General features: G+C 41.7%; 1 protein-coding gene across 6 annotated transcripts in view; it reads left to right on the top strand.

Moving 5' to 3' along the window:
* The window catches only part of SMOC1 (SPARC related modular calcium binding 1), a 135,250-nt gene that overhangs the window by 28,659 nt on the left and 80,308 nt on the right, over positions 1–26,283 (top strand). For 5 of the 6 annotated variants that reach the window (XM_075105777.1, XM_075105779.1, XM_075105778.1 and 2 more), the window contains exons 2-3: positions 14,809–14,980; positions 22,286–22,398. In XM_075105777.1, the coding sequence (XP_074961878.1) occupies positions 14,809–14,980; positions 22,286–22,398 (285 nt within the window). Of the gene's footprint in view, positions 1–14,808; positions 14,981–15,130; positions 15,300–22,285; positions 22,399–26,283 lie in introns of those variants that run through there. The other variant, XM_075105780.1, reaches the window with a different exon arrangement.

Raw genomic sequence — 26,283 nt, 5'->3', positions numbered from 1 at the left:
GTTTCAGTGTTTTCCAAGTAGGTACTGGGAGAGCTGATTAAATGTGTAGGACCTCTCTGAATCTTAAGAGGATTGGAATTAAAAAGGAGCAAAGGCAAAGAGTGAGCAAGTAAGAGTGAGAAACTGGGAGTGTCTGGTAACAAGGAGACTTGACTGGAGAGATGTGTGGAGCAGACAGTCATGGCAAAATCAGGATTGGCAAGGATAAGCAAGCTGATTCAGACAGAATTAGGCTGTAGTCTTTACTGGTGGCCACATCTTTAATTTTCAAAGGTCCATGAAATCCTACAGCTAGGCCAAGTACACAGCCATTTCTCATGCACCTACAAAACAAGTTTTTATGTGACTGTCAGCCCAATTTCTTAAATCAAGAGGGATGTTTCCTCTTGGGTCACAGCTGACCTAAACTGACTTAGTATCTGCCTGGAGTCCTATCAAACACCATAAAATCAGGGTGTTTTTTTTCCTAACTCTTCCCTTCCTATTTGTAAGGCTGAATTTCTATGGGTTTCTTAAACTTTATTCACTGTCCAATTATTTCTTGCCTCCTGGTATGGACCAAAAAGCTCCTAAGAAGTGGCATGATATGTGATTCAGCATGTAAAGATTTTTTACGGTGAAACTAGGACTTCTCAATGTTTGCTAAGACAGCTAGTGTGTGGGATAACTCTTCAGCTTGAAGAGGTTGCTGAGTTCAGGGGAGGGGAGAGGAGAGAAGCATCTTTTTCTCCAGAATGGGCGGCTCCTCAACCAGAAGCCCACTGAGAGCTGGTTGTGCTGGGTGCTGCTGCCACTAGTCTTGTAATATTTAGATAGCACTAAGCTGCTTTTTGGGGGGTGGGTGCCAACCACCAGAGTCTAGGCCTTCATTGTTATCTATCTACCTATTTTTAAGCAAACCTCAACTGCGGTCTGCATCACTTTATAACAAGAGTGACTAGAGCTCTCCTGAGGCTTACATTTGAGCAGGGTGAGGGAGTGTGATTTGCTAGTGTTGTCTTGTTTGGATGAGGAAAAATGCATGCTGTAATTCCTACATGGGGAGAAGTTATTACTGATGCTTCATTTCCCTTGTTCCTTGCCAATGCATTATCTTGCCTGCTATCCCCTTAAGCAGTAATGTATCACACAACCAGTAAGCAGCCTACCCTTCAGTTGTGCTATTCAGTGATAAAGCAAGTCCTGCTTCTTCTGATCCTTCCTACCGGCGCCACTTCTTCCTGGGCTCATCATCTTACAGGCCATAGTCCAGGCTGCTGGAAAGGTGGGCAATATCCTCCAATAAGAAGAGGAACCTTGATCACTGGGGGCCAGAAAAGCACAGTCCTTCAGAAGAGATGACGCCGAGCATCCTCTTAGGCTATAGGAGGTATGAAGAAAGAAAACTGCTTAACCCTGTGCAGAAGATCACTGTTCTCTTCCATATGTGGTGACGGTATGAGTACTACTTACTCTTCGTAGTCTGAAGCAGTGACAAAAAAACTGAATGTGGAAGCTGGTATCACAGCTTGCCTTAAGTCTGTCAACTAAAAATGTCAGTTTGGTCTTTGTCCACTGTGAGAAGTCTGACCAGTGAGCCTGAGTATGTGTTTGTACTGAGGCCAGGTCTTAGACCAGACAGAAAGAGATCCAGAAAATTTGAGGAATCCAGATAAAGCCATAGCTGTTTTGCCACATGCCCTGAAAAGGAAGATGAGACACGGCAATAATCTTGCCAATTATCTGTGTCAAAGACTTATTGTGCAAAGGTCTCATATTTGCTTATATTAAGACTGATACCCTGCTCCCTTCAGGGAGGCAGACAGCAAAAATAGACCAATATGTATATTACATTTTTTCAGCTTCCACTAGAGACACACATACAAATTACAGCACAAAGTTAGCTGAGTGCTTCCAGAACCCCAGTGAATGCAACTGGAGAGAAGTTCACCTGGGGAGTGCTGTGTGAATTTTGACTAGAGGTGGCTACTTGTACAGAAGGCTGTCAGTCCTGGATGAATGGTTCATGCATGAAGACACCCCACTGGCTTGGGTTGCTTTTAACTGCAAGGGTCTTGGTGACAATGCAAGTTAACTTCACTGAGTTTAAGACAGAATACTGTATAACTAGAAATGCTCTAAAACTTATATCCACAGAAAACAAAGAAAGCATGTCTGCCCCTAGCAACGGGGAATCAGCATGAATATTCTGCAGTTCCTCACTGAAAGTGTGAAAAATAGTTCAGCGTAGCTGGAATCACTCACTGGAATCACCCTTTCTGCATGCTGAAAGTAGACACACTACAATAAAAGTTCTATAGTACAAAATGTTGTGAAAAAGCTGTCAACCTGAAAGAGTGAACAGCCTGCCTGAAGATCAGTCAGTAACATATTTCTGCTTGGATGTGGGGATTAAGTGTATGTGTAACATGCTGGGGGGGGAGTGCTTTAGGAAAGCAATTTTGTATCTTGCTGCAAAAATTCATACCAACAACTTGAGGCAGCATCAAGATACCTGTAAATGTTTTTCTCTTTTGAAGATTCCGCTGTCCTTGCTTCCCCTTCTACATATTAAACTGCAGACCTCATAGCAGCAACCCTGACAGATTAGTGACGTTTCCCCTCACTACAAGATGGACATTAAGGTGCTGGAGCATGTCCAAAAAGCAATGAAGTTGAAGGGTTTAGAGCACAAGTCTTATGAGGAGTGGCTGAGGAAACTGGGGTGGTTTAGTCTGGAGAAAAGGAGGCTGATGGAAGACGTTATTGCTCTCTACAACTACCTGAAAGGAGGTGGGTGTTGGTCTCTTCTCCCAAGTACCTAGTCATAGGACTAAAGGATATGGCCTCTAGTTGCATCAGGGGAGGTTTAGATTGGGTAGTAGGAAAAACTTCTTCACTGAAAGGGTTATCAAGCACATGGAACAGGTTGCCCAGGGCAGTGGTTGAGTCACCATCCTGGAGGTATTTAAAAGAGGTGTGGATGTGGCACTTAAGGACATGGTTTAATGGTGGACTTGATAGTGTTAGGTTAATGGTTGGAGTTGATGATCTTAAAGGTCTTTTCCAAACTAAATGTCTCTATGATTCTGTTCTATGATTCCTTGTAGATGTCAGTGGGAGGGATTCTGCTGGGTACATCATACAAACCTCATCTGCCACTTCAGTAAGGAAAATATTCCTGGCCTGTGTAAACAGATTTTCATGCTGAAACAGATTTTCATACTACTGTAATAGTAATATTGCTGGGTAGCTCAGCAGTAGTGATAAAATGCAACATCTTAGTTCCAAGCTATTGGAAGGCCTGTGAATTCTACTTGAATAGGCTAGAAAACCTTGCACACTAGCAACTTGCTTGTTTGAAGTGGTGTTGCCTAGTTTGACTCTGGCAGTGCTGTAGCGATGCTTGACCTGTATTTTTTTGTTTTCAAGTTCAGCAATCAGCAGCTAGGTTAGTGCTGCAACTTCGAAGAAGGACATAATTAACTACTGTAAAGAAATCCTGTCTGCGGAAAACATAAGATGTATTTACTCTTCAGTGTATATGGTAACACTTTTCTGAATGTTGTCGTGCTGCTGACAGGAGATGATGGCATTAAAGCTAACCATGGTGCAGCTAACAAGGATCTTTCGTTCTTGCCTTGCACAAGCATTCTATCTTAGAACTGTCTCTCCATAGCTCTTCCAACTCCTGAAGCAACCGGTACATGCATCTTGTCTATTATGGAGAGGTTTATATCATATATTTAAATAGTCATATGAAGTGACTTTTCTGAGGTGGGAGCAGCAAAGAGTTACTTTCATACCAGTAGAACTGAAGTTTGTATCCTGAGTCTTCTGTGCACAGCAGGCTCTTCTATTTGTGATCCAGAAAGACTTTAATAGTGGGGAAAGCTTCTCTGCTACTGCCTGTGCTGTCCCAGAAAGCTTTGACTGCCCAGCAGTGTGAGGAAGCATTGTCCAGCACTTAATTTGTACAAAGGGCTAAACTCTGTGGGTGGTTACCCCTACAAATCTGAGAGAAGCATTTGGTTTAATTGTAAGTAGAAAGATGAGAGTTATTGTGAACACTGTAAAACACAATGCAAACAGAACTACAGAGCAAAGTAATGAAACAATGACTCTTTCCCTTGGAGTGGGGGGAAAAGTTTATTTTTTCTGACTTTTGACAGGAGTTTCAGTTCTGTTTTGTACATCCTTTCCTGATTCTTTCCCTCCTTCCTCTAAATGCCTGGCTGGCATATTTCTTTTCATGGTTAGCAGGACTGGTTTGTTTTGGTTCTGAATTTAAACTTTGCCTTAGACTTAGTGTGAGAAGCCAAACCTGGGATCCTTATGATGACAAAAGCACCCAACTGGAGGGCTATTCTGAAGAGTCTCTGCTGGCCTGCTAAAGCAAGAGTTAAGACTTCTAAATGGTGTCTTTAAATGTTATCATTTGACTTGTATAAAGTTGAGTCTCTGAAACTACCTGTCTACAGATCAGGCATATGTGATCTTAATGTCAAATACCTGTGTGTATTGGTAGATGAACATCACTACTACGGTGTTTTGTAGGGGGAGCAGAGAGTACTTCATAGCTATTAACTGAACAGTTAATACTTCTGCTAATGAGAATGTGTCTTTATTGTTGCCTCTTAATCCATAGGCTAAAAGTCCAGGGATAACACCACCTCTGTGATATTAGGAAAAAACCCCTTTCTTTTTAAGAGTGCTGGAATAATGTTATCCATAAATGTGATAAAGCTGCCACTTTCACAGTACTGGCAACATGAGCTACTCTGTATTTAATATCTTCAATTTAATATCTTCATTTAATATCTTCAGTTTCACAGTCTTTGACACTTTAGAGGAGTAACAGAGTAAACAAGGGCAACCTCCTTCATTACTCCGTATAGCTGATGGGGCCAGAACCCGTCTTTGAACATCTCTCTGGAGATAGCAAGGTAGGACTATAGAAGGAGACATGTCAAGATAGTTATGTCCCCAGACAGAAGTAGTAATAGTACTTCAGAAGCTTTGACACTGAAGTGTTGATGATAGTACATGTAAAGTCAAATGAAATGGGGAGAAGCCCCTGATGCAGCCATCTTTCCCTAGGAGTTATCTTTGGTTAATCGTTGTCTTTGGATCATATAGGGGTAAGAATATAGTTAAGAAAATCAAAACCTTTAACATTCACAGTACCTCCTTTTTTAATATCCCTCCTGTGCAATGGAATTTCAGTCTTGGCATTTAGTTAGTATACCTCTACTGATGGGCAGCCAGCCCTTGCTGGGTTTTGAACTAATGAGCTCAGCTATTTCTAATATCTACTTCTTGATTCTCCTGTTGGCAGCCATAACAATACCATAATGAAGGCTGGATGCCAGCTTCAATTTGAATGCCTCTTTCAGTATTTTAGAGGAATGGATTTAAGAAGGACTGACACTTGCAGAGCTATGGAGTTTTAATGGGTGGCACCTTCCATCCTGGAAGGTCTACAAGAACAAAACATTTGTGGTCTAAGGAGTGCCTTTGTATAGTTGTATTTCCATTGGAGCTCAACTCTGAAGATATGGCTGCCAAACTGTGTTTGTAAACTATGTTTAATCATCATGTCTCCTCATGTGATGATCTCCTAGTGGATTAGAGCAATTCCAGAGATGGTAGTCCTCGTAATACACCTGCCTTGTTTCCAATAATAGTGTCTGATACATATGGCTGTGACTGAAGCAACATACTGGCTGTGGTGTACACTAGTCACTGGGGAAAGAGTATCTGGCTTGATGTAAGCTCAGTTGTATCTGTTTTGCTGTGTGTGTTTACATAGTGTCTTGTGTGCATGCTAAAGGGAATTGATGGTACTAGCCTAGGAGACAGTGTTCAGGGAGTTTCAAAGCCGTCTTTGGTAAGACTTGATATCCACTTTTTGCAGTGGGTGGTCTCTGACAGAAGGTTTTGTCATATTGGGGAGAATGAGTGATAGGAGGAAAAAATGTGGTTTCTGCCAGTTTAGGATATTTAGAAAGCTTATCAACTGACTTGGAGACTCCACTTAAAGTAGGTGCCCTGCTCTTCAGCAGTAACACTGGAAGGAAAGGGCAAAGTATTTTGATTCTTGAGGGAAAGGCAGCATAAGAAGGTGGTTAAGAGAAAGGGGGTCTGGATGAGTTGATGTCAGGTGATGAAGCCAAATTTTAAGGGCTTTGGATTTAAAGGGAAGCCCTTTACAGCTATCAGGCTAGTGATGGAAACTCAACAGAGAATTCATGTCATCAAATAGATTATTCATTCAAGAAGGCTTCAGCAAAACTTAATTGTAATCAGACATGCTCGGAGTTAATGCATATCCCTGCATTACATAGCAAAGGCTTGTATGAGAAGCTTATTTGATATCAAAGACTCCTCTGCCCTTTGAAACAAGGCAGAAGTGTTATGCTGTTCATTACAGCATAGTGAAGGGTATTACTGTAATGTTGGCCAACTCTCATTAGTAGCAATTTTGAGACAAATTCAAGGGAAGGGTCTTGCAGTGTTGTTCTTGAGCAGTGATAGGCCCCAGAAAGGTTCTACTGGAATTACAAGGATGGAACTAAATACAGGTGGAGGGGAAGATTACTGTGGATTATATTACTGGATCCAATTAGGTAAACTTCCACCTTCTAACACTTCAAGAGCTCAGAACTGATGGCCATACAGCTTGACCATTCTGTCTGCAGTACTCCAAGCTCTTGTAAATGGGGAAGAAGCTTTCCTAGGCTGACTGCATAGCCAGTCCTACTAAAGGTAGTAAAGGGGGAAAATAGGCTCAAGAAAGTGTTCTTTCATAGCCACTTTCTGTATGTGGCTAAACTTCCCATGTGAGTGCACAGAACTCTACAAATTCTGGAACTGACTTTTAGTAGTTTATACAGTGGAGGATAAGAAAGCATGTACTTCAATCTCCTCCATGATTCAAAAGAATCGGGGCCAAGAGGGTGTGCTCCAGATCATGAAGAGCACATGCAATGGCTTAAAGCCTTCAACATGATAGCATTTAAGGATAGCGCTCCCTCTTCCTGGAAATCTTGCTTGGGATACTGTCATTTGTTAAAGTATACACCTGACATTACTTCAACCCTTCTGCTTTCCTGAGAGCTTCTTTTGAGGAAAACATATCCTATTACAATGGAATAGCTGACTTCTTACCTTCTAGTGACAGCACAAAGTTGCAGTCCTACTACATTTGCTAGGGGGGGAAGAACAGCCTTAACTATCATTATGACAAACTAAAGTGCTCAAAGGAGACTAACTTGGCATAAGTTATACAGGATGTTTTGAGTTTATTTTCAAGTTATGCTGAATAAGCAGAGGACTCCCTAAACCAGAAAGACTGGATCAGGTTATTAAACAATACAACTTACTAAAGACAAGATTCCACCTTTTATGTCAATGGAAGTTTTGCCATTGCTTTCTTTGGGACAAGAAGTTCATTGCCTGACTATGCAAACATCTGGATTTTCTATCTGGTTCAACATGCATAGTAGCAAAGCTGAAGAGAAGAAATAGTCCAAGTTAAACATGCTGTTTCTTGTCAATGTGTTTGACAAATTAAACTTAATCTCAAGTTTGTTCTAGGCTTACATGTCATCTTGGCTGCAAGAATAATCTGAGTAGGAGAGTGAGCTTTGACAGAAGTTGAAGTAATGTTATTTCAAAGGAATTAAATCAGTCTCTGCCTTATTAATATTGCCAAACTTACTTGAAAGGTTTAGAAGTCATGTTAGAAATGTGAGACTTGAGCTGAAATTTGTTTTGTGTGTTAGGGTTTTGGTTTCCTCTCCTGTTCAGTTGGTTGGTATACTGATCTGTGGTACAACTTATGAGATGCTTAAACAAACTGGATGTTTATAAAATTGAAGTAACTTTTTATAAAGGTAGTACAGACATGTGGCTAAAAATTATGTGGAAAAAGGGATTATTTTAAAATCTGAAATGAACGTCTTGTCCTTGACGTCTCTGGCATTTGCCTTCCCACAAGTCAACTGTAGTTAAGCACTTACATAAACTTGAACCTGAAAAGCAAAAAAGAGATATAATTTTAGAAGTTCACTCCCTGACTTCAATGACTTTTTCTGTTAAAAACAAAAACACAATAAAAAAAACCAGTAGAGCTTCTCTGTGATGAGGTCAGATTCTAAAGCTTTCTCCTGAACCATTTGTCATAGGTGGGCTCTTCAAATATGCTGTTAGGCAACTTCTTTGTATCTAGTACCTCATCTTCTAAAACCAGAGCACAGCTGCTGTATCATGTTTGGGGATTAGTTTATGAAGAAAACCAAAGCATTATACCCCAGCTAGAAGTCATCCAGCAGGTGAAACACAATACTTAAGTGCTCTCCTTCATTGTAGTGGCTTATACAAAACAAAGATTGAGGGAGGATGGTGTGGGGAAGGGAGAATCACTGTAGAAAAATGAGGTTTCTAGCCTTTAAGGGCAGAAAACTGTCTTGAATTCAACTCATACAAATATATGTAGAGTTTGCCTACTTTGTGGTGTGTTCCCATATGTTTGCCTAGCCTTTCTCTATCCTTAAGCACAGGCTCTGTGCTTTGAACCCATTCTTGTTTGCACAGCTGGGGGCCTGGGGTTGAAACATAAGTGGTGCTTTAACTTAGACTCTTCACTTTGCAGGTGGGATGACTCAGGGAATAAATGTATTACAATATCCTTCTTGTAAGTCCCCTCCTGTTTGGGGAAAGTGCTGTGCCCTTCTAAAATTTGTTGGGAAAGCCTTAAGTCTCACTATAAAACCGTAGGTTGATAGAAAACACCCACACACCAACTGGAACTTGTTAAGATGCAGGACTTCGGTTTAAAAACGTATCCTGAAACCAAAGTTTCTCAAAGTTGTCCAGATGTGAGTGAAATAAACTTGTGGGCACTTCCAAAGAGGGAATATTAAAATAAAGCAATCTTTTCCTCCCCCTGCCCCAAAACACAACAGACTTCCCAAGAAGCTCACTTCGAAATCCTTTTTTCACTGGATAGGTTCTGGGGCTGCATTGGCACTTTCAGGACAGAGGCTGGACACCCTGGTCAGCTGTTGGGAGCTGTGGTGGTGCTGGATGCTTGGTATCTTTCTGCAAGCTCTGACAGTCCCAACTCTGCCAGGGTTTCTAAGGCTTTCAAATTTTGTCCGTGTATTTCTAGAAGCCAAGAACTTTGGGTCTCTGGCTTAGAGCGGGATCTCTGACACTTCTGAGGCCTGTCAGGCTTCTGGTTCCATGGCAGGAAACTTGCCTGAAGTCCCAAACCCATGGTTGAGGTTGAAGCCCTTGTGCCCTGTAGGCAAAATGCCATGGAGCTGAGACTCTAGCCGTGATTAAAACTGGGACTTGGCTCTAGCTCTGCCTCCAGCATGGCTGGCTGCACCAGTTTGGAGCCCGAAACCAAGGCATAAATCTGTGAGGTTAAAACTAGGAAATGTGAAATGATGCTTTCCAACAGCAACAAAAATGTCCAGAAGTTTATAGTGTCCCCTAATGTATGAAATGGTATGGTTTTCCTGAGGAATTCTCCCTGGGAAGGACTCATTTATTTGTACTTAACACAGGCCAGTCTGAGTACTTAGACAAATGGGTGGGTGATCTGTGCCATATGAATGTAACTAGATAGATCACTTTTTCCAAAGATGTATTCTAAGGGTCTTCAAACTCGAAGTCTGCCAAAACAGGAGTAAGGCATTGCATGTGCTGTTTCCTTGAGCGCTCTACTCCTCGGCTCTGTTAGGCAGCAGCCTGCAGTTTGGAAGCAAAGCTGCTAAACAGCAGAGGCACCTCTGTTTTGATCTGTAGTGGACTCTTGTCTTGTATCTTAATAGACTTCCACTTTCTCATGTTCGTCTCACTTGCTGAAGTGTGTTACTCTGGTACTGCAATGCCTTGGCCATTTCTTGTTACCTCCACCACAAAGGGCTGTGCTGTTCTGTTTGTGCTTATAATGTACCCAGATGGTGAATAGAGTGAGTGACCACCAAGCTCATTTTCACTTGTGGGGTCAGACCTTTCTCTGCTAAATAACACAAGAGTTCCCAGCTGCTATGCAGCTGCAGGGAGTCTGCTTTTCTTCACAGGCATTAAAAATCCTTTAATCAGTGTTTGTTGTTTGTCAGCAGTGGTGTTGAGGTGTGGAGAAAAAGAACAGATATGCTTTGTTGGCAAAGTTAACTTCATTCTGACCTCTTATCTTTCCTTTTTCTTTTCAAGTCTGAAGAAGCAGAAAGTAGTTTGGGAAGTGGTTTCTGCAAGCACCTGTGTAAATGTATTTGCTAAAGGAGGAGGCTTATGTCCTTACACAGATAAAACATTTGACATAAAAAGATGCTCTGAGAGCTGCATTGAACTGGAAGCTCTTTAGGGCAGGGACTCAAACTGGTGAAGGAGCTGTGCAGGATTCCTTAGTACAAGCAAATGCTACAAAAATACAAATACTGTTGTCTTATACTAGTGCTACTTATGCTTGTGTTAGGATTGAGTCTATATTCAAGGGATCATATTTGCAATCTGGTCAATTTTAACATTTCCCTGGAAAATAGATTGTTCCTGCTAGTTTTTGTGCTGGTGTGTTTTTTTTTGTTCTGTGTTTGGTTGGATGGGGGTGAGGGGGGGTTGTTTGTGGGAGACTTTTTTGTTTGGTTGATTTTTGTTTCCTTTTTGTTCTCCTTTTAATAGTTCTTCTCTCATGGAGGAGAAGAGAGGATAGGAAAGAATTGGTAATCCAGTGACACCATCTCCAGTCCCATTTGTTTTAGATGTAGTCTGTTCTGAAACAAATGGGAACACAGATATCAAGAAGAGACTTTGAAAAATCTGAGCTAAGTTTATTATTTCCCTCTTCTTTCTAGATGAAGCTTGGAAACCTGCTGGTGCTGCACATGTTTGCAGGGTTATTTTTTCTCTGAGCGCAGATCTGTTCACGTTGTGTGTCTGTGTACAGCACCAAGCGCTGCTCTGTGAGTGATTCTGTTGCTTGCAAAGCCTGTTTTGTGGGTGTCCTGAAGCTGTTGGGACACCAAGCTCTGATTTGAGCTTCTAGGGTCATTTGGTATTAAAGGCAGAATGCTTTATCTGTCTGCTCTTCCCCTGAGAGGACCAAAGAACGGTGTTACTGCCATGGCTGTGTCTTTGGAGGGTTGCTAGCCAGGTGTCAGGGCACCTGGTGTATATTGCTCACAACCCTCTGCCTGACTCAGCAGTATCTCCTGCAGTGACCAAGGTGCTCTTTTGGAGCAGGGCTGTGTTCCTTGGAAAAAGGGTCCCTGCTTGCTCAGAGTGGGAATAAAGTACTGAGAATGAGTAACTTACAAATTGTAGTTGCAGCTGTTAAAATGATAGATTCAAGCGCACTCTCCACAGGCAGACACCTATTTCTGTGTTCATCCAGTGTTTTTCTTCATCAGGCAGCCTTTCTTCATAAGGCTGCTTACAAAGGAGGGCAGTTGTCATGCTCTCAGGCAAAATGCTAGAAAGAAAACTCTCTGTGCCAGGCAGGAGGGGATGGACACTCAAAATAGCTAGTATGTTAAATGTCTCTGAATGGCCCATTTTGATGATCGCTTCTATAGCATGAATGCTTACCAACTAGAAACAGGACAAAGAACCACTATTTTACTAGCTGAAAACTGGCAGGGCTGCCAAGCAAAGACAAGAGCTCTGAGCTGAAGTGGAGCAGGTGCCCTACTGTAGGGGGAGTTTTTGAAGCCCTTCAGTAGTATCTCCAGGAGATCTAGCCTTTCTGGCAGTGCTGTCTGATCACATGAGAAAAACCCTGATCAGACAGGCATGATCCTGGATCCTTCTGGAAATTAATGTAGACTTTTACAATTATAATCTAGCCTAACAAAACAAGCACCATCTTGTGCAATTATGTAAACCATAAACTTTTTTGGCAAGGCAGGTGTGGCATCTTCAGTGTCTGGAAAGCACCTAACATGCTGTGTGGGCTCTCTAGTGTAATCCAAACTACAAATGCTAAGAAGGCTTTGATTTTTTTTTTTAAATTATTATTATACCTTGGTTCTTGGCTTAATTTGGGTAGGCAAGAACTTCACAGACTGCATTGGGGAGCTCTGCATGTTTCCTCAGGTCCTCATAATTCATCAATGCCAGGCTGTTCCTCTCTATCACTCTGCAAGGAGGCACTGGAGGAAAGCTGTTCCATAGCCTTAGGTTCAGCTCACTTGTCAGCCCTGAGAAGGATTTTCTGTTCTTTAGAGATGCCCTTTCTGGATGGAGGGGCATTCCTAGCCTGCAAAGCCCCTTTATACTAAGCATTTTGGTACAGGCTTCAGAAGGCTTAGGTGAGTTTTCAGTAAGTTTGTAATATGGTTTGATGTTGGGAACAAGTATTCTAGCTTTTTTGGTGTGCCTCTAAGTAACTCTGATCTGTGGAACTCAGCTTCTGACACAAGAAATTTGCAAAAAGTTTCATGCCAGTAGCTCAAGCTCTCGAAGTTGTGATAAATGGCAGATGCATGTGTTCCTTCTAAACCAGAATGGTTTCTGTGTTTTAACTGAATATTTCATTGCTGTATGTGCACCATACTGTGCTATCAGGCCGCTCTGCTTTTAAAGTCTGTTTATACAGACAGCTGAAAAACCTTGTGAGTCTTTCAGGATCTCTGACATGCTGGGAGGAAGCTTCAGCATCTTCAGTCTGCTGTTTTTTGCTGTATGTTTACAGTCACTTGTGATCTTTGTACCTTGGGGGCTACAGAAAGACATTACTGTAGCCAGAACAATTCTAAGCTAGCTTGTCCAGCAAGAACTGAGCAAAAAATCTGGTCCAGCTTTACAGTGTTTTTATAGTCTAGTCCAGGTCTCTATAAACCATTTAAAATTGCCTTCAGGTTTGAATTTTCCAATTTCCCATTTGGAACAGGTGTTGCCAGGTTATAGAAAGTGTTACAGAAAAGGAACAAAAACATTTTAAACTCTGTGCTGTTACAAATTTTGGCAAGTCTCTGATAGATGAGATTTTTTAAAGTTTGCCCCACCCAAATTAAAACAAGTGGAGACCTTGCTTACTTTTCCCAGCTGTTATGTTTAAATAAGGTTTTTAGTAATGCATGAGTCTTCAAAAGATCCAGCAGTACAGAGCTAATATGTTTTTATATGAAAATATGCAACTTCTAAATTGTTTTTAATCTCATTTAATTGGGGAGAGAAAGGGGGTGAAGACTTTTTTAAAATGTCAAAATTTCAGAGATGCATGTTCTTGGAACAGTTGGAAACTAACCCAAACTAGGCTTCAGGCAATGTTTTTTCAACAGCTTTAACCTCAAAGCATTAGAGCAGACAGCTTTGTAAGCAACTGTAACACCAAGGTGATTATGGCAATGACTCACACTTCCCTGTAAGTTATCCAGCTATCAACACACTTGGAGAGCCGTGGCTTTGCGCATGCAGGCAGGGTGTCAGTCAGTGCCCACTGGCCAGCCAGCTCCGAACTGCTGAGCTCATACCCGCTTTGACAGCGCACTGGGATATTGGTGTATTAGAGAGCAATTCTGGTCCACCCACGCTCCTGAGAGGCTTAAGAAATGGGAGCTCAGGAAGGGGAAGTGCACGGCAGGTTTAACTTCCCTTTTCTTTGCTTAATTCTCATGCGACTTGTTTCAAAAGTCCCCTGAAATCTTCCTGTGAGCAGGTGGTTGGATTTGGGTAATAGTTAAAGGTATGACCGACTAACCAGTAAGCAGAGTAGCATGGGAAGTGAAAAGGGCTGCTACTATCATGCCCTGGTGAAACTATTCCAAGGGTTATGGGAAGAGGATGGCAGCTGGGGTCCTCAGGAAGACAGTATGAATTTGGGAAAGAGACCTGGGTATCCCTGTAAGCAGCTGGAATACAGCTGAGGGTACAACAGTAAACTAATGCCAGATGTTGGGATTTGCAGGGCACAAGCAGACAGAAAATGGGGACTTGTTCATGTGCATTGTGGGTTTCCTCATCTCCAAAAGATAAGGCAGAAGCCAAGCTGTTTTCAGAGAAGGGAAACAGTTGTGATCATGGTACAGAGGAAGTCTTCTGGGTGAAGAATTGGGAGACTGGGGTTGTTTGCATTGAGAGACTGACAGGAAAGGAGGCTGCATCCAGACTGAATGCTTGGGAAGAAGAGCTGTTCAGAAAGATGACAAATTCAAACTTCTGAAAGGAAATAGATTTTCACATAGAGTGCAATTAGATTGTGGGATGCATGGAATGCAATTGCCAGCTGGGCAGGATGTCATTGGGAAGGAACAAAACATGGCTTTGGGAGTGTGCAAGTATGCTGTTGCAGGTGGTATCCACAGATGACATAGTAATGCTTTAAAAAACAAATAACTGGCGATATAATGCTGGCCACATCCATGGTTCAACTACCAAGGCCAATCTTGATAGGTTATTTGGGTTCCTCTGTCTTCGGTGGTAAGTTTCTTGCACCTCTGACTCAAATTGTCTAGTACCAGATACTGTTTGTGGCAGGGTGCTGGGCAAGCTGGGCTGTTGTGACTCAGTATTGCCCTTCCCTTGTGGGCTGTGTTTGGCTTTGCACATCTTATGTTTTCAGAGGTGAGGCAGAATGAGTAATGTTTCCGTTCTATTAAAGAAAAGAGAATGGCAAAGACCCTTAATTTTTTTAAGATGTATGTGTTTCATTTTAAGTTTCCTTCAGGCAAAGTCAGCCATGGTAGGCAGCTTAAACTGCATTATAGACCACATTGCTATTGTCATAAAACCAAAATATACTATGCTGTGTTTTGGGAAACCAAACAAAACCAATATTTATTTCTTCTCCCTCCCTCCTTTTTTCGCTTCCTTCAGTTTTTAATAAGTGACCGTGACAGAGATCCTCAGTGTAACCTGCATTGCTCCAGGTCCCAGTCCAAACCCCTCTGTGCCTCTGACGGCAGAACATATGAGTCAATGTGCGACTACCAGAGAGCCAAGTGCCGGGAGTCAAGTCTGAGCGTGACACATCGTGGTCGGTGCAAAGGTAGGTGGGTTTCAAATGCCTTTGAGGGGAGGAATGGGAGTCTTACCTCATAAGAAACTGGGTTATTAGATACTTGAGTTTAGTACCATGCTCTGCGAGTCATCTGATTGAAATTGTGCATTCATGTGAGCATGGGTATCTGAGTCTGCGTTTAGGTGGCAGGAGTAAGAACCGACCGAATTATCAATGAAAGAAGGCAAAGGAGCCAGAGACATCACTGAAAAAGGGCTGAAATATGTCTGCAGAGCAGAAGGAGCTGGCCCCATGGAAATGCAAAATCAAATCCTGAAAGAAGAGATCTTCCTTGCTACCTGTGCCGGTGAGGAACTGAGATACCTTTGAGTGATAGGAATGTGGAGTGGGGAAGAATGTGCGGTGCACATTAGATGTCTAGTCCCTTTTCAGACATACACAGCCTTTCTGTGCTGAGCTAATTAAGACAGAATGCATGCAAGACTTCACATGACCTATTTTTTGCTGGTTTGCTATTAGATATTTACTTAAAAGTGAAAACATTGTTTCTCTCTCAATTCAGTGCTTCAGCATAGTCTAAAAATGAAGTTCCAACTTTTTTGAGGAATACTGGTGTCTTGTCACACAAATGGATTGTTTCTGCACTGAAGTGAAAAATGAAGTTGAGAGTGCAATTGGCTCAGAGGGCAGATGGCACAGATGTGTTTAGCAATTGGTTAAAGTGACAGGAGAAACTCACTAAAATCCCGGTGGAAGGATAAATAGGCATATGTTTAAGCCTGACTTTTGTTTATGAAGGCTTTTTTACTATTATAAAATGTGTCTTTGTCAGAACTACTTGTTTTAAAATCGAAATCCCTTTTCAATGGATTGACAAGCTTTATAGTTTAAGTGAATTATGAGCATGACCTCAAATATTGCTTTCCTTTAAACAGTTTCTTATTGGAATAAAGCTTATTTGTATGACTTTTTTTTTTTCTTGTCATTGCTGGGTTGCTTTATGGCAGCTTCTCTCCCATAGTGTAGAAAAAGGCCTTTGAGTCATGCTGCTTTGAGTACTGGAAACCCAGAAGCTTTCTTCCCAGGGCCCAAGAAGCAGTTGGACTGTTCTTGCAAGTGATGCATTTCTGAGTATTATGATAAGAAGTGGTAGGGTGGGAGTCCTGCTTTTGCTTTCATCACTTGAGCAGAGTGGCTTAGATGTGCAACTCCATGGCTGCTATTGGCATATAAACTGGCACTGTTCAGTCACTTAAAACATGGGATCTGAAATGTGGTACATCTGTATGCAAAAGTGTCTGTTTCTGGAAATGGAGAAAATGTTGACTGCCAAACTACGCAGCTTCCTGTATATTGTGATTGCAGAGTCCCAAAGAAGTAACTAAAGACTTCTGTGTCTTAAACAGGTAAAGTATACTTTCCTTTCTGCTCTCTGACACAACTGAAATGTTTAGCTGAAACTACTTGCGTTCTCCTTTTTCTTTTCCCTCTTACCCTGTGGTACTACACAGTACCTAAAAACCTGGGAGTATTTGACAACTGCAAGTCATCAAGTGCTTTTAAACCCACTAATGCTCCCATAAATCCCTGGAAAGTAGGAATATTCTTTTAACTGTGCCATTCAAATTTAACCTTGCTGATAATTTCCATGTGTGCCGCTATTGAAAGGTATTTTGTTTTTCTAATCACATCAGGAATATGACCTCTAGTTGTGTATAAATATCACTGTTCTCGGCAAATACGGGCAGTTGCAAGACAGGCGTGCCTAACTACAGGTGGTTGGCCAGGTCTGTGTCTTGTACTTGCACAAAGGAAGGTATCACCAGCAGTGTTTGAGCACCTACTGCTTCAGTAGGGCACCAGGTTTAGCCTGAATAACCTTCATTCCTTCTGCATGACAGAGATGTTCTACAGGGGAATTCCTGTAGAACTAGAAGGGATCCCATGGCCCATCAAACCCAGTCACATGCAATTGTGATAGATACAGAATCCAAGAATTTACCATTATGACATAAGCAATTTTAACTTCTTATTTCTCTGAGCGGGGAAGAACCCCAGGTAACTAAAATAAGGAAATGAGGAAGTATACTGTGGACAGCAAAGCATAGTTCTGCACCCCAGATTACCATAGGTTTCCAATTTCATATGCTGATAACTTGAACTGTGCTTGTGCCAAGGCAAGCAGAATGGTTTCCATAGTGAGAACAAACCTTTTTGATTCAGCTTAGCTCTCTGCTCTCTTTCAAGAAGCTAATGAGATTTAAAGATGAAATCTTGCCAGCCCTTTGGGAACTATAACTCTTTATTCAGCTCTTGTTCCTTGGTAGCTTCCTCATGTGCTTTTCAACGAAATTCCTTCAGTGCTAAATTATCTGAACTCCCTCCGAACCCTCACTCACACATCACAAAGGGTTAGAAGTCAGGAGTAGCTTAAAATGATCAAACTATGGCATCCATGACAAATGGAGCCTCATGGACGAGATTCCAGAGAATAGTTCCAGATGGCGTAGCTGTGTGTAAAGTACACAGCCAAGCACTCCTACCTAGATCTTTTGTCAGCAGGCATCTTAAGGTCTGATGTCAAATAAGAGTTGTGCCTCAAAACGTTGCAGGGATGAAGGACAAATACTTGTTAAATGAGTGGCAAGCTGTCAAGATTACACAGTGATTGTTAGGGTATACTGGATATCTGTGGCCTAAAATGCATTTAAGTTCTGTGTTAACTGGTTGGTTTCCAGTAACTTGTTTGGCCTATTTAATGGGGAAAAAAAAAAAAGGGTGGGAGTGTTCTAAGAACTTCCCTTTAGATTTATAATAGTTGGTTTTGAAAGTCTGCTGGTAGAGACTTGTGATCTAAGAACAAGTTCTATATGTAGAATAAACCTATTAGTCACTGGTGGGAATTGTAACAGAGGTCTCCATCTGTTCTCCTGGGACACATGGATGAACACAACTTTTGGCTAATGTGCTGCAAAGGAAGGTCTCCTGACTAGTGGTGGGTTGTTTGAAGGTAATTCTCCTCTACCTACTGTTCTCATTGGACAGGAGATGTTCCTGAGTATCTCCTCAATCAATTAATCGAGATACTTTGAAATAACTTTTTTTAGTCCGCTTGCTAGATCCTTGTATTTTGTCTTTTTGAACTTTCTTATTCCTAGTCAAGGGAGAATAAAGTGGATCCCTCCTTGGCAGCAGTTAGTCAATAAAATCTGAAATGTCGCTTTCAATCACTTCAGAAATGTAGGCATGTTTTTAGGTATCCTTCAAATAAGTTAGGGAGCTCTGGAATGGAAACAGTATGTGTGTATCAATGTAAACCATGTAAACAATGAGTAAACCATGTCAGCATGAAAGGAGAGAAGCTGGATATTGCAAGTGTAAGAGTTATCAGAAATGAAGTGGAAAACAATGGGGAGAGTGGAGAGATGGGACAGATGGATATGTTTTTGTAGTTTGCTCAGGCTCCATTTTTGCCTGCTTTATGCAAAGACACAGATCATTGGCTGGAGTAAATGGGTATGAATCTGCTGACTTCAGTGTAGTTGGACTGCTTTGTGCCTGGTGGGGACCTGCCCTGTATGTGAGACAGTTACCTAATGGAACTAGAAATAGTTCAAAAGCTGCTTGGATCAATTTTTGCCCTTTGAGATTTTGATTAAAAACAAAGAATTAAAATTATATAACTAGATTTTTGTGGTTGCATTGTATAGATTTGCTGCTAGTGTTATGTGGATGCCTGGAGATGTTTTACTTTGCATTATTAGGATACCTTGGACTTGGTGATCCTAGAGGTCTTTTCCAACCTTAATGATTCTGTGATTCTGTGATTTGCATCATGATGTGGCATGCTGTCAAAACTGCCTCTGCCTGTTGAAGAGAAGATGCTGGAATTCTTGGGGCCTATTCAGGAGTGCACTGTGTATATTGTGAGGGACACGGTGGTCTTATTTGAATAAACTGTTCATGGATAAGATCAGCCATGGTAACTAGCCAACTTCATTGCAAAATCCAAAATTACATGCACCTGCGTTCTGCAGATTAGGCCACAGATGTCAAAAACATCACTTGTATTTCACAATCTCCTATTTGCCAGCTACCAACTTGAGAATGAATTTTCTTTAAAAGGCAGCTTTCTGAGCTACAGTAAATCTGTCCGAAGTTTGAAGATATTTAAAGTCAAATTATTGAACAGTTCTGTTTTAAAGTAATCCTGTTTTGGTTTTTCACCTTACGTAAGGGAGGGGAGGAAGTCCTATTTAGTCTGGACCATGAAACTGGAATGCATTAACGCCATTCTGTTTTATAAGCTTGGTGTTTGATATTCCAGAGAACACTTTTTAAGAGGGGAAAAAAAAGTGTTGAAAAACTCAAGTAAACAGTCAAAATGCAGAGTAGGGTATATGAAGCTACATCATAACATCAGGCTTTAGTAAAATCTATAATGCATCTTTTTTGGGGTGAGCTACTTGGCAGCTACTTTTTAACACTTGGCACTTATGTAATATTTTCTATTTTCTAATTAACAAAGCAAAAATAGCAAGGTGAAGTCATCCCACTGAAATCGCATGTTGATGCAAACATTATAAAAATACCAGCCTGTGGAGTGAGGAAGAGAAGGATTGACAGTCCTTTTGAAAACAAACTGGTAAATGTTGATATTAAAGGTACTGTTCTTACTGGAACTGAACTGTGAAATGACAGACAAAAAAAGATAGTGGTATGCACATACCTCTCCAGCCAGCGTGTTATATAGGTGGTTGTTTCAAGTCAAGGCTGTAAAGGGACCTTTGGAAGTCAATGAGGGAGGATGGGAGAAGTAATTGGGGCTGAGTGTTCATGAACAGGAGACAAATTGTTTTTGTCTTCTCCGTACTTCAGTAGCAAGATCTCTGTGAAGAGATCATCTGAGCCAAGGGTTGAATTGCAAAAGAGGATGCTGCAGCAATGATGATGAGCTCTTAAACGGTGTGGTGTAGTGGTGGCGTGCTATGCAGTATGGTCTACTGGGTGGTGGTTATGTAGAGTTCAATCTAGAAAGGCTGGTTAAAATTGCCAGGAGGGACGCAGTCATCTCAGTGCTAACACGTTTATATTATCTTCCTCTTATAACAGGGGCTTGATTTTCGTCTCATGAGCAAACGTGTACAAATTGGACAAAGATCTGAGTTAGTCTCCCTTCTACCTGGGCTTCTAATATGTTTGTACTACAGGGAATACCACAAAATGTTTGTTCCTACCAGCTATGTGGTGAAGCATCCAGTTTCAGTCGTGTAGTTGTGAGTGTGCTAGCACTAAAGTAGATGATATGTGGAAATGCTTTATGCTTCTCTTATGTTGAGGAGAACCACCATATATGGCTGTCTGCAGCCCTGTATACTCAGATGGGGAGTCTAGAAAACATGCTTTAATTAGTGAATATGTGCTTTGATTGTCATGTGAGAAATTAGCAACTCTTTTTTTCCTTTCATTATACGTGCAGATCTGCATAAGCTATTGCCGATTTTTTTGCTACTTAGTTGTCTCCTGTGAAGCAGAACTTGAAGGTGTTTAGTCAGACAGCTAACTATAAAGCAGAAGGTGCAGCCACACTATCTGCTTTTGTAATAATGTCCTATGTCATGCCAAGCAAGATTAGACTTGTAAGCTTGAACAGGAGATCTGCAGGTGATAGGTGTTCCAGTTAACAGCATTGCCGGTGCTTCCTTTTCAGCTGAAAGAATGAGCATGTGTTGGAAGGGTCAGTACTGCTGGTAGGACTGTCCTCCAGTGGAGGTGTGCAAACAAGGTCTGGTCACTTTGGCAAGCAGAGGGAAAAGAAATTCTGGCTTAGAGGTTATATCATGGCTAATTAGAAGAAAAAAGCCAAACCAACCAAGCTCCGTGTGCTTAAGAGTATTGTGCAAATACCCTACAAATTACAGTCTAAAGATGAGTGACATAGGATCAGAAGGGACACAAGGTCATAGGGAGGTGAGGTGACTGACTTGTAGTCACTCAGTGGGTCAGTGGCAGAGTTGATACAGGCACTCTTGCTTTGTAAGCCAGTGCCTAAGCTACAGGCATCTGTGCTGAATACTACTGCTGTGAATAATGACTTTTTCCGAAGAGAAGTGTTTGATTTCTGTAATTTCAGAAGACTTGTGAAATCCTTCTTGGAGTAATGTGATATGTTTAAGTTTCCGGTTTGCCAACACAGTTTCATTTTAATCTTTTGAGTCAACAGTTATGTAAATAAAGTACTCAGCTTTTGAAAGCTTTGGTCTATGTCTTTATCAAAACTATTTACAGCATTGTCACTGATTTCTGCATCTAGATATGGTTATATGGAAACGGCTTCTATTGCCATGCAATGTGAATTCAGTTGATCTGAGAACCCAGACTGGCTTTCTAATTCTGTGCTTGTATTAGTGATTCTGTTGTTGAAGTCCATGTGACCAGTGATGCAGAATATGGGATCTTCAGGGATCCAGTGGAATTTTTTTAACTGAGGGACTTCTATGCCTGTTAAATGTTGATCACTCTCTGTGGTGCTGCTGAAAGATTCTGATGATCAGATTTTGCAGTTTCTGCACTCAAAATCTTTCAGTCAGTGGATTCATGGGAAAAGGAAGAAGGTGCTAGTCCCTGTTTGAGTCCCATGGAAACACGTTTGTTTTTTTCTTCTCTCTCTAGACTGAACAGCAGTACTGTTACACATCATGTTTTTAAACAGAGTCAATCTGTATCTCCAAGGCAGAACTCTCTTCTTTGACCCATCAGTCATCAGTGTTAGGCTTATCTGGGTCTAAGCTCTGTAACAGTGAGCTGGACCTGGAAGGGGTTAAGGTCATGTTATACGCTTCCATCATCTGAAATTAGTGCAGAGCTGAGGTCTTAACCCCTTCAAGCTCTGCTTGCAGAGCAATGTTTCGTCTTGGTAGCAAAGGGAGTAACTGATACGAGAAAGTATAATGCACACCTGACTGTAAGCACTAGGACTAAAGGTAGCAGCTGGGAAGGCCTTTCGCTGCGTGGACACTGTGCTCCAGCACTTGTTGGAAGAATCTTCCGGAGCCCTTGGATGACCATAAAAATTATTGCTTAGGAAATTAGGAAGTTCTTAATTAACTGGCTTGTAGGTTGATTGTCTAGATTCATATTTGTCTTTGGGACCATGAGTGTGAACTCCATAGCTGCCTTGTTAGTGTGCAGGTAATGGTCCTTGATGTCTTGTATTTGTTTGTTTGGGATATTCCCCCCCACTCCACCCCAAGCTGCATGGTGCATCTGTTAGCTTTTGAAGAGGCCAAATGGTGTTTGCAATTTAAGTGGGTTTTGCTTTTCTTTTTGTAGATGCTGGCCAAAGCAAGTGTCGATTAGAGAGAGCTCAAGCACTGGAACAGGCAAAGAAGCCCCAGGAAGCAGTCTTCATCCCAGAATGCAGTGAGGATGGGTCATTCACGCAGGTAAAATTTCTACTTGGTTCCTTCAGCCAGACTCCCAGAGGCTGCAGGAGGTTCACTGTTAAGGCGTGAGCCAAGTGATTGATAGCAGCATGGGTGCACGCTCTGACTCAGTTGCTCATGTGAAAGTGTTGAAAGCTGGGGTCTCGTTTAACCAACTGGAAGCTTTGATTCAGTCACCATACATACATATGTAATGGTATCCACCTCCAATGTAGCACAGAAACAAAAACATGTTGCAGGGGAGGTCAGCTTTTCCTTGATGAGCTGCAAAGAGAGCTGCGGCTCACACTGAACAAGGTGGACCAAGCTTCTTCTGCTGTTACCTGTGCTTCATCCATCCCAGCAAGAGTGGTCTATTGAGCCTCTTCCCTCTGCAGGGTACTTGTTAGTGATAGACTCCTCTTTCCCGCTCTATACCCTATTGTGGTTTGGGAATCTGGCAGAGAGGCAATGAGTCTGCTTTGTTTGGGTTTTTGATTCTTCACTGTTTGCTTGCTGGAACTAAATGATAAGCTGGGATCGTAGGCTGTTTCATAATGCTGCTTCTCTTGAAGCAATTAGCTTGGGAGGGGTAGCAGATGAGGCTTATGGTTTGTAGGCCTTTAATATCTGTGAAAAATGAATAGTCAGTCCTGGTCACTGAACATCCTTGAGAAATAGTTGGACTGGGAGAGGTCCTACAGAATTCCAGTGAAGTTGAAGTAGTTATGACAAAAAGAAAGCCCTCATGAAGGAGATCTTGAGAGGAAGAGTAGTTTGTCAAGGCAGGGTAGAAATGAAGAGTGAAGAGTTCTATTACCACTATTGGGTGGTGTCCCAGTGCTAACTGAACTGGGTGTTAAAAATGGCTCATGGTGCAGTTCCTTAACAGGTAGGAGGGGTATGCTGTCTGCGCAGTTTGGCACGCATCTCAAAGCCAAAAATCCTGCAACCCTGATGACCTCTATGTTGTGCACTTAAGTGAGTCACACAACTCTTTTTTTGTCTTAGTGTTATATCTAACACTGCTCTAGAGATCTTGTACCTCAGAAATTTTAGGATTCATTAGTTACTGTTTGCAAAGTCTTTTGAAGGTAAAAAAAATTTCCAAAATATAATCAATATTGGCCTCAAAAAGATGAGAAAGGCAAAAAGCTTTGGGGTTGGTTCAAACACTTTGTGATGCCTCAGGGAAGGGGAAAGAAAAGATCTATTTTTTGTGATAACCCACCAAAAATTTTTATTCCCCCCTTCAGCCTTACCCTCCCATTATCTGGTGTGTGGGAGTGTTTTTGTTTTGTTTTTTTTTTAAATGGTGAAGTGGGAAAAGTTTTCTCCATCCTGCCAACTTTGCATACTTCTTTGGAGCAGCATCATATTTGTGTACAGTGTGGACCATCTTGGGAAGGTGGGGGTAAGATGGCTGCAGCTTCTTGCAGTCTAACTATGCTTTCATTGTTCAAATTTAATTTTGTGTGGAGCTGCTCAGGTTATATTGGTACTGGAGGGGAATACTTATAAAACATAGCCCAGTGGGCCAACTAAGTATTCCATGTTAAACTATATAATTCAAGAAAAAAGGGGGAAGGAAAGCTGACTTTCAATGTCTGTCAGCTGTCAATCAACCTTTTGGAGAGTGAAGTACGGGGTGCAGGTGAAGTTTTTATTCTGATAGGCTGGACTGAGAGTGCAGTTAATAAAACTATGTTTCAGATGGGTTTATTTGGATGGTTGGTACCGGTGTCTAGATTGCAGAGCAGTTGCTGGGCCTCTTTCCTGCACATTCCCTGGCCGGTGTGGGTTGCCAGTAGAAGGGCAGCATGAAACTGCTTACAAAAATTGTGTGTTCAACTGGCAGCCAAGTGATATTTCACAATGCTCCTCCGTTTAGTCCTATCTGTGAACACTAAAATGCTTTTGGTTTACCTGGCACAATGAAGAAAGCCTCTGATCCCTTTGTAGCTGGAGTTAACTGAAATTGATATAATTTCTTGGATCATTAAAATACTGCATGTTCCACATGCCTCAGGAACCAGCTTCATCATTTATATTGCAGCATTAAAGGTCATTGACCCTGCAATAAGATGTGAATGAAAAACAATGTCCAAGGAAGCTAACTGGTTTCAACCCGCATTTGAGACAAGTATTTCCTTTTAGTTTCTGGTTCAAATTAATTAAACTTTGATTTTTGAAATATGTATAAAAATCAGAATTTTGGTGAACAGTCTAACTGTTTTTGCTTCCAGCAACTCATTAATAGATCTCATCTGGTGGAGGTGGTTTGGATACTGCATTCCTTGTGCAGAGAATTGGCACCCCTGGGTTGTGCTCTGCAGGGAAGCTGTGTAGGCCAGTTCTTGAAGTCCCTGAGGCCTTGCTGAATTCAGTTCTGAACTGTTATTAGTTTATTCTGGTTCAGTACCCAGGGAGTTGCTCCATCCAAACTCCCAAAATCTCAGTTGGGAAGTCTAGAGCAGCATCTCTCAATGAAGTTTCAGTGAGAAATCCTCATCATGGTCTTAAACCTTGAATCCCCATCCCAACAAGAATCAAAGCAGATGCATATGCTTCAGGGTATACCCTGTATGTAGAATTGGCTAGGGAAATTTTTTCAACAACTTCCCCCCTTCTGTGTAATTGGAGGAATATTTTGGGTAGAAGAAAAATTCTGATCAGAGGGGAAACAAAGATGAATGCATATATTTAAAATATTAAATGTCTTAATTGTTATAGCACTCACTCAAGATGTGGATGACTTGCTTTCAGGTCTTGAGCTGAGCCTTTCTTTTGTAGATGCATACACAGTAAGTATTCAGGCTGACATCCTTGCCATCAGACTTCAAAAGATCGGTGTTCTTGTCTAATAGTTGGAAATTCTTGAAAGTTTTGCAGGAGCGAAAAACACAAACAGTGCAGGTTTGGGGGCTGCATTTGGTAGTGGTAACTGTATGTTCACAGAACCTGCTTGGTCTTAACCAGATTGAGCTGTTGCTTCTGTGTTTTATCATCATCCTCTTGATTAGAAACTAAATTGCAATTGCTATGGGTAAACACTGAAAGCAGCCCTAAAGGAGGCTGTTCCTCCGAAAGCAGCTCAAGTCTGCCCTTTCCAGCTCCTGGAATTGCATGTGATACAAAACTGTGAATTTGGGGCAGGATCCACCACAAAGTGGATGGGGCTGTACGATGGTGAAGAGAACATTTCTAATCTGCTGTTCTGTGACTGGCAGCATGTGCTGCATGGGGCAGTGGCTGCAGAGGGGAGGCCAGGCTTGCCTTATCTCCTACTGCTTCCCTGCAAGGCAACTGGCTCTGAGACCCAACAGTTAGATGTGGTAACAAAGGGGAAACAGAGGAGGGCCTGAAGGCAAAGACCTTGGTTTGGCTTGTGTTTAAACTCTGTTAGAGAGGCATCCTGTGCGTCGTAGACTTGTATAATGTCTTTTTTTCATTGTCTGTAAAATCTAGACTGAAAAGAAGTGTTGCCACTGATTCTATTCCTTGGATGGCTGGTTTTCCTAGGCATGGCTAGTTATAGTGGGTTGTGTCCTGCGTGAAGAACAGCAGGCACCTGTCAATTCACTTGCCTTCATAACTGTTTCTGTGCACCGTATGTGCTCTTTCCCTTACTCTGAGAGTTTGTGTATTGCAAAGGTCTTATAAAAACATGTTTTAGCACTGCTTACACATCTGAAAACATGGCATGGATTTGCAGCATGGAAGAGGTGGTGGCATTGCAGGCATGATGGGATGACAGTAAATAGGAACAGACCTGACAAATTGCTCTGGAATTGCGATTTCTTCATTTCAGTCTGGGGGATATTACTTTAACAAAAGCTCTCTGCACTTAGCCCACAGTAACATAAGCATGCAGACAAAATTTGAGTTATTTACAAAAGAATGTTT

This window comes from Phalacrocorax aristotelis, chromosome 10 (assembly GCF_949628215.1).
Source record: "Phalacrocorax aristotelis chromosome 10, bGulAri2.1, whole genome shotgun sequence".
Classification (NCBI taxonomy): Eukaryota; Metazoa; Chordata; class Aves; order Suliformes; family Phalacrocoracidae; genus Phalacrocorax; species Phalacrocorax aristotelis.
The sequence above is the reverse complement of the archived record's forward strand: the minus strand, read 5'-3'. Positions and strand labels throughout refer to the sequence as shown.